Source organism: Silene latifolia, chromosome 3 (assembly GCF_048544455.1).
Source record: "Silene latifolia isolate original U9 population chromosome 3, ASM4854445v1, whole genome shotgun sequence".
NCBI classification, from domain to species: domain Eukaryota; kingdom Viridiplantae; phylum Streptophyta; class Magnoliopsida; order Caryophyllales; family Caryophyllaceae; genus Silene; species Silene latifolia.
In genome coordinates this window covers 12,989,913-12,999,041 of record NC_133528.1, presented here as the reverse complement: position 1 = coordinate 12,999,041, position 9,129 = coordinate 12,989,913, and the positions used below count along the sequence as shown (strand labels likewise).

The 9,129-nt window shown below is 39.3% G+C and overlaps 1 protein-coding gene across 2 annotated transcripts; it reads right to left on the bottom strand.

Moving 5' to 3' along the window:
* Window positions 1-7,552: 7,552 nt before the first annotated feature.
* Window positions 7,553-8,639, bottom strand: LOC141645925 (putative germin-like protein 2-1). 2 transcript variants are annotated; one of them, XM_074454076.1, is made up of 2 exons: window positions 8,497-8,639; window positions 7,553-8,113 (listed from the first exon to the last, which is right to left on the bottom strand). In XM_074454076.1, the coding sequence occupies exons 1-2, from the start codon at window positions 8,621-8,623 to the stop codon at window positions 7,557-7,559; spliced, it is 684 nt and encodes a 227-aa protein (XP_074310177.1). In that variant the 5' UTR covers window positions 8,624-8,639; the 3' UTR covers window positions 7,553-7,556. The 2 variants fall into 2 exon arrangements, with proteins under 2 accessions (XP_074310177.1, XP_074310178.1); XM_074454077.1 differs by having other exon boundaries at window positions 7,553-8,047.
* Window positions 8,640-9,129: the final 490 nt, after the last annotated feature.

Genomic DNA, 9,129 nt, shown 5'->3' with positions numbered 1-9,129 from the left:
CAATAAAGTTGGACTCTCTGTAATCGCTCGAAAAAAGCTTCTTTTATTAATATAGATAGATATAGATAGTTACTTTTATTACATTCGTTATTACTACGGTTACGTTCACTACCCGTCGTAATTATTGTTACGTAATTATTGTTACTTTCACTACTGTCGCATTAATATTGATAATTTCACTATTCCCGTTGTTACTTCTATATTACTTTCACTTTTCTCGCTCGCTGCTAATACGGTTACTTTGACTATTTAAATGAGTAATTACTACTCCCTCCTATAGTCTTATTCATTAAGATGTTACACAATTCCAAAAATGACAAATCCACTAACATCTTCTACTTTCCTTATTAGTCTATTATTTGTGGTTCTTAGGACTTGTGACTAGGGGTGTTCACTAGTCCAGAACCGAACCGGACCGCAAAGACCCGCGGACCGGACAACCCCATATCCCAAATCCGGAGACTGGACCGGTTAGGTGGGAACCTGGACTGAACTGTATTTGAACCCTTTAAGTCCGGTTTTTTCCAGATTTGGATGATCGGACCAGTTAGGTGAAAACCCGGACCGAACTGTTCCGTTCTTATAATTTACCCCCTTAATCTCCCACTTTCCTAATTAATTTGTTTACACCTTGATCAACAAGTAACCCTATTTCCTACCCTCATCTTCTGATTCTTCAAGACGCAATGTTTATATCTACTCAGGTAAATTTTCACGTTCTTGTGACGTGAATGTGTCTTGTTGCAGGTATTCTACTGAAGCTCAACTACTGAAGAAAAGAAAAGGACCGACATCCTCAGTGTGCTACTCCAACAACTCTTTGAAGAAACCTCGTGTGTTAAGTAACCCAACTCCTAATTTAAGTTTAAGTTTTTGTATCAATAATGTAGGATTAGCACCGGCCTTATCGAGTCCCATGTGCTTTATGTAAAAACTTTCTTTACAGCTCCCAAAAAAAAAAAATCTTTTGATTCTCTTCCCTTTAATTTCCCGTAAATCCAATCTTCATTACAATACTTGAGTTATGTTAAACACTGCCAAATGCAATTTCAAGCCAAGAAAAAGTCAAAATCCGGCATTAATCACTGAAGGACGTGATTAGAATTTGTTTGCCTTAATCTCAACTGATTTGTCTGTCACAACTACACAGCCTCAACAACCATTTACTCCCTTTATAATTGTCCATGTTTATTGTACAAGATTTGGGAAAGTAAAATTTGACTAACAAGATAGACAACGAAGTGGGATAAGAAAGTTAGGAAACATGAAAATGGGACAAAAAAAAATAGATGCAAACGGCAAATCAGTTGGGTTTAAGGGAAACAAATTTTAATCACATCCTCCAGTGGTCAATGTCGTGTCTTGACTTTTTTTTTTTTTTGCCTGAAATTTCATTTTGACATTGTTTAACATCAAAACATATTTTTAGGGGAGTGTTACACAAAAAATTGAATAAAAGGTAGTGTTCAACAATTGATCCTTAATTTTATAAACCAAGCTTGTATTGAGGTACCGGTGGACGATTTATGACTGTGTGTCATTCGATAAGCAGTAAATATAAAACGACTGTTTTTTTTTTGTTGTTGTCTTAGTCCAGCCCAGGCCCGCATGACCCATGATCACCTCTATTTTTTTTTTGGTCAAAAGAAGCGGGTTGAACATCCCAAATAAGAAACGCTAACAAAAGAGAAACAACAAAACAAAAACAACTACAAGCTACTAACTAACAGACGGAACAACACGAGGCCAGGCCACCCCGCCAAGGTCCTGATGAGCTAGACGAGCCAAATGCAAAGGTAAGGTATCCTCCTCGAAAATAACCAGCTGTTGTGATTGTGCAGCTCCAACATTTGCTAACCAGTCCGCACATCGATTTGCCTCTCGATAAATGTGTTGAATCTTTACATACCAACTAGTATCTTGAATAAAGCATTGGCATATCTTAACCATATGCGAATGGGCAGATGGTAGCTCTTGATTCGAACGTAACAAACTCTCCACCACACGCGAGTCCGTTTTTATGAACACCCGAGGAAACTGCCGTTCCTTTGCCAAAATTAGACCACGCTTCAAAGCCATTATCTCAGCCCGAGTAATAGTTGCAATCCCAATGTTCTCCGCAAAAGCTGCCACCACACGACCCTTACAGTCCCTAAACACTCCTCTTGCCCCTCACATTCCCGGATTACCTTTAGACGCCCCGTCAATATTCAACGCAATCCACTCCCAAGGAGGAGCCACCCAACGCACAAAAATTTCCTTCACTCTTCGTTCACTAGGCATACATCCCGTGTCAAGGGATTCCCTCGCATTGTGAATATCCCAAATCCTTTGCATCAAGAAAGTTTGCAAATTAGTCGGGATGTCCTCATCTCTACCATACACCCGACAATTTCTCCACTTCCAAATCCACCACACCGCTACCGAGAAGAAAGTAGGCCAAGAATCGAGACCATCCTTCCTCTGTTTTTCCAGATTGTTAGTAACCCAAGTTCGTAAAGAGTCTCCTTCATAAAACAGTTGCTTCCTAGCAGCCGGGAACAGTTGCCAAACCACCTTAGCAGCCTTACAATCTCTAAGTAAGTGAAGAGTCGTTTCCTCCACCCCAGTGCACAACCCACAACACGGATTGTTCGTGAAGCCTCGACGAGCTCGATTGACATTAGACATGACTCGATCGTGGAGAAGCAACCATAAGAACATCCTTATTCTCTGCGGCACCCATGTTGTCCAAGGCAGCTTCCAAAATTGCTCTTTTGCTTCCCTTGGTGTATCCCTAATCAGCCTAATGGCTGATGATATAGAGAAGAAACCCGATGGGGTTTGTGACTAGTATAGTTCGTCATCATTATCCGCTCCTCTTATTACTTCGAACGATGTTATGGTTTGCAGGATATTAGTTGGAAGAAAGTCAGCGAATGTCTCCCAACGCCATCCCGTATCATTATCCCACATCTCCTCCACCGTGGCAGAGCGAATTGCCTCGGGAATTTGTACCGGTGAGAAGCTCTCCAAAGGTTCACTCATAGCCCATAGATGACTCCAAAACAGAGTGTGCTTTCCATTCCCGATAGAAGAATTCAAACCCTTCTTTAAGACATGTGAAGCATCTACAATCCCCTTCCAGAGGTTTGAGCTTGGTTGTTTATCTTGAAACATATCGAAATCACACCGGCCTTTGCAATATTTATGTCGTAGAACTCTTGCCCACAAAGCATTAGGTTCCGTCAACATACGCCATCCTAATTTCGCCATAAACGCCAGGTTCACTTGCCTCATCGATCGTAAGCCTAATCCTCCGTCCTTTTTCTCATTTGTGACCGTATTCCAATTCACGAGATGAAGGCCCCTGCTATTATGGTCTCCTCCCCATAAGAACCGCCTGGATTTTTTATCCAAATCATCACAAATTGCAGCTGGAATTTTAGCCGTTTGCATCGTATATGAGGGAATGGATGAAAGAGTTGATTGAATTAGAGTTGCCCGACCCGCCAAGGATAGGTTCTTTGCTTTCCACCCAGAAAGTTGTTTGTCCACTTTTCCAATAATGAAATCAAAAGTGTCTTTCGTAATTCTTCCATTCAAGGTTGGCATCCCAAGATACTTCCCCAAATCATCGATCGACTGAATTTTGAGTTCATTCAAGATAGCTGCTCTATCATCCATATTTGTATTTTTGGAGAATAAGACCCTTGACTTATTTAAGCTTACTGTTTGCCCGGAAGCTTTGCAAAATTTTGCAAGGCAATCATTAATCACTTGAGCTTGTGCCGGTGTTGCTTCCCCAAACAAAATGATGTCATCCGCAAAAAATAAATGGGTAACAATCGGGCCAGCTCTGCTAGTTTTAACACCCTTCCACTTTCCTGCTCGGCTAGCTGCCTCAATCGACTGACTCAAAATCTCCATACACATGTTGAAAATATAAGGAGAGAGGGGATCTCCCTGACGAGTCCCACAGGTCGGGATAAAAGGCTCTGTTTTCTCCCCATTCCATAAAATATTTAACGAAGTCGATCGAATGCAAGTCATAATGGTACGGATCATCCCCTCAGGTAAGCCCATATTCGATAAAACAAATTGAATAAAAGGCCACTCCAATTTGTCATACGCCTTTTCCAAGTCCAATTTCAGAGCCATGACTCCTTTCTTGCCAGTTTTGCCTCGCATAGAATGCAACACCTCCTGGACCACAACAATGTTATCGACAATTTGTCTTTTCGGTACGAAGCTAGCTTGCATGCGGGACTAATCAGAGTAGGGAGAATCGGTTTTAACCGATTAACGATCATCTTCGTAATAATTTTATAAGACACATTGCACAAGCCAATGGGTCTGAATTGCGAGGCTACTTGTGGTTGGTCTATTTTCGAAATTAATTAAATAAACGCATCCCCTAAACCATCAGGAAATTCATTATTGTGCAAAACACTTAGTATCATTCTACATAGGCTCGGAGAAACCGTATTCCATTGAGATTGATAAAAAAACAGCTTGAAAGCCATCCGGACCCGGAGCTTTATACGGAGCCATCTGATTAAGTGCACATTGCACCTCAGTAAGTAACCGTGTACTCTCGTCCTAGATTAATCTTTTCATCCACAGACAATTCCGGGAACAGTCGCATTGTGACTTCGTCCAAACAAACAGTGGCCACAGGTCTTGCAAAAATCGCTCGAAAATACTCCAGAACCAAATTTTTCATAGCCACCGAGTCCCAGATCCACGTACCAGTCTCATCCTGCAATGCCTCAATGCGGTTGTGCTTGCGTCTAATTATAGTACTTAGATGAAAAAATCTCGTATTACGATCTCCATCACATATGGCCTCCATACGAGATTTTTGGAACCATAGCATTTCCTCCTCACGAAGAACTTCATCGAGCTGCTTACGCAATTTGAATTCAAACTTCAGCAAGTAATTCGCTCCTCTTGAAATCTTCTCTTGAACTCCAAGCAATCTCCTTTCCAGACTTTTTTTTCGTTCAAATATATTTCCGAAAACAGTTTTGTTCCAGTCTAGCAGTTTATTTGCAAAAGAATACACGAAAGGGATGAGGGGCTCCTGGTTGGACCAATTCGATTCAACAAATTCCGAAAACTTCTCGTGGCACAACCAAGCTGCTTGGAAACGGAATGGTCAAAGCATACTCGAAATCGGTGCAAAACCATTCGTATTCACTAGAATGGGACAATGGTCAGATTCGTTAGCAAAAAGATGTCGACAAGAGCCTTCTGCAAACGCTAATCGCCAAGGAGAATTAAAAATCGCTCTATCTAACCTAGCCCATTTCTGAGTCTCACTAGAGTTTCCTCGAGCCCACGTGTAACTAGGGCCAGAGTAGTCCAAGTCAATCCAATTATTTGCTTCAAACCAATCATTAAACCGGTTACAGCGACGCCTCATAGCATCACTATCCCCATTTCGTTCATGTAGGAAACGTGTGTCATTAAAATCCCCCATCACAAGCCAAGGTCGATTGTGGGTAGAAGCGAAACCTTACAGCGCTCTCCACAACCCTTCCCTTTTGATCGAGTCCGGACTCGAATATATTACTGAATAGAACCAAGGGACTTCCCCAACCCGAGAGATTTCCACCGTGATATGCTGAGGGTGATGTATCACAGGTACCACATTAACAATCTCAGGACGCCAAAAAAGCCAAATAGCTCCTCTAAAACCCTCAGCTTCAACACGAGTGCGACCACCAAAATTAATTTGGTTACAAACTCTTTGAGCTGCTTCTCCGCTTATATGTGTCTCGACTAGTGCCAACACATCAGGTTTATTGAGTCGAATAAATTCCATCAGGCAGCCGAGCTTTTCTTTTGACTATGATCACCTCTATGAAAACATAAATTCTCATTTAAAACTAACATTATCCGTTGTAAGCTTAACATCAAATGATACTATTTAACCTGTTTTAAGAGTTAAGACGGAAACTCTATCTTAAGCAGGACTCCCAAAAAAAAAAAAAAACAGCAACTCTTCTATATGACCGTCCTATGTAGCATAGGACTGGCCCAAAAGGACAAAAACCCAAAATTAACATATAATTACATTCATATTTCAGTTTTATTTTGATTACCTGATATCTTATAATGAATACCGACATAGTTAAATATGCAGGTTATCAAGATATAGTATTATGTTACCAAAATAAACAATTTTTTTCACATATTTATTAACTTACTTAGTTGGGCTTTGTTCCATTAGGCTAGTTTTTTTGCTAAAAATGGTCCTATTTAGAACAATTTGTGGAAAAAAAAAAAAAAACTAGAGTACTAAGCTCAATTGCAAATAAGCAAGTACATCAAACTTGGAGCGAGAATTTTCGTGACTATAAAAACAGGCCCAACAAAAAAGGCCGGCCCAGTAAATAAGAAAAAACTTTCCATAAACCATTGACATTGCATCAGTCCGTTGTAATCCGAAGACAAAATTACCGCGTTGTTCCGTTCATATAATTACCTTTCTTAATCTCCCGCTTTCCTAATTTCATCTTCACTTTAATTTGTTTACACCTTGATCAACAATTAACCCTATTTCCTAATCTTCATCTTCTCTTCCCTCTAATTTTCCCCAAATCCAATCTTCACTACAATACATTATTACTTGAGTTATTATCACCACAATGACGAAATCAGCTGCGAAGTCGAAAGCCGGGTACATTGCTTACATCCCTGGGGAGCCTCTTAGAAAGGTTGCTCACCGTTCTGTTTCCACCTCCATGACGGTACTCCCACTCAAACGCCGTCGTGCTGTTGCAAGGAAATCTATACCGCCAAGAAAACTCAGTCTTAAAAAGAAACCAACAGCAAGATGGTCTTCCAATTACTGTGTTTCGCTTTCTGTCTCTGACGAAGATCAATCTTCTGCTTCTGAGTCGGGTTCAAGTCCGATGAGTTGCTGTTCGTCAGAGGCTTCTAATTTTCCTACTTGGTCCGATGAAGGCTGCAATAATCAAAATCAATCTAGTGCTGATTCTGAATGTTCTAGTTCGGTTTCGTGTTCGAGTTATTACTCAACAGGGGCTTCTAATCATCCTTCTACTCAACCAATTGTCTATGTCCTCTGTAAACTTGTTGATGGTGTTCTTGTTAGGGTTTAATTTTCCCCAAATCCAATCTTCATTATTATTATACATTTATGTAAATTACTGAATTACAAATAATGTTTGGGTTTAATTGTGCCCTAATTTGTTAAACCCCTAATTGTCTGGGTTTATTTTGCCCTAATTTTGTTTTTAATTTGTAATTGCAGATTAATTGTAATTATTGTTATCCGTATTGTTATTTCTATTCATTGAATTAAAATTCGTATTTCTTGAATTGGGTCTTATTGATGTTGACTTTTATTTTGAATTGTTTAAATTAGTTATAGAAGACAAAACTTCCTGGAATTGAAATAGTGAATTCGTAACTAATTTTATTAACAGTTTAATGTTGACGGAAACTTTATTTTAATGAAACAATACAATCAATGGCACTACAATACTAAAGAATTATTCTATAGCATGAACAAAATATAGAAATCATCAATTGTCGGAGCGAAATTAGGATCCGGTGGAGAACTTGGACTGAAGGTACTTAACAAGGCCAACATCAAGCTGGAACGCCTTGGAAAGAACATCAACAGAAATAAGTGGGTCAGAACCAAAGACCGCGTTAGGAATAGTGACCACACCGGGGTTTTGGCTACTCAAACCTGAGAAGGCAACTGCAGGGGTTTTGCCAATGTTAAGCTGAAAGTGAATAAGGCCTTGTGGGAAGACAAATACGTCACCCTTGTTAAGCACCTTTGTGAATAATTTATTGCCTCCATTGGCCTGGTTTGATGTGACGAAACCCACGTAGATAGTACCCTCCATGACCGTGAAAACCTCTGTGGCGCGAGGGTGAGTGTGGGGTGATATGAGCCCGTATGGTGCAAAGTCAAGCCTTGCAACGGATATGCCAAGGGTGTTGAGTCCAGCGAGGTTCATTGGGTTTACTAGAGTCACGCCGGATCCAAGCCTGTTGTTAGTATTGGCCGGAACGTCTAACCCTTTGAAGTAAAAATCATCTGGAGTTGCTTCGTTTGGGTTCTTGCATAAGAGCCCATTTACAAACACTGTAAAGAGATAATCGGATTATTATTAGTTTTTGCAAATCATGTCGTATCATGTACGTTCAAAATAATACGAAGTAAAATCAAATTTAAATTATGTACTCGTAGCAACATGCGACTTTTTTTCAGTGTTGACACTAATACAAAGTTTCAGATTTACTCTCGTTTATTCAACGTTTTAACCATAGAAAAAGTTGATTATACCACTCATGACCCGTAATAGCAAGGGAAGTAAACTAGTAAATTTAAAGTGACAATATTGGAATATTGTGGATTATATTATCCCCTCCGTTTTTATTATCTATTTATAGATGATTAAAGAATTCCTCACAATAAACAAAAAAAAGGAACAAATAATTGAGACAAAGGGAGTATAAGATATTTACCTGCTTTTGTAGGATCACTTGTTGCGACACAGAAGTCTTGTAGCTGGGACGGATCGGTGGCGTATGCCAAAGACACAAGTATAGCCATGCAAGCAATTGTTGAAAGTAAAAGCTTTAGAAATGCCATTATTGACGTATTGGACTATATATTCCTTAGTTTTTCTTGTAGAAAGTGAAGATTTTAGAAGTTAATTTGATGGAGTAATATTGAAAAACATCTTTTTTTTATAGCATTAGATGGAAACTGTAGGGGAGTTGAACTGGTCGTTAAAGTTCTACGATAACGCTATTGTAAATCTAAAGTAATGTAAAATAATGAGAAAAGATTACCGTGTTAGAATAACTGGTCTTGTTACAACTTACAATGTTGGATTATGGTGGACTGTGGACAAAGTCCATTAATCTTACATTATCGTTGACTATTTCATTTTTGTTGTTTGATTATCTTTTATGGTCTTGGATCATTGATTTTCATCGTTTATGTATTTTTAAGACTCTATTTGACGAGATATTTTAAGTGATTTATTTTAGACCTAGCAAATAAATCAGGTCTTATCATGTTCGTATTTGTCTCAACTTTGAACGGGTTACCATTTTTACTAATACTTTAACCCTAACCCGGCCCAATGACAT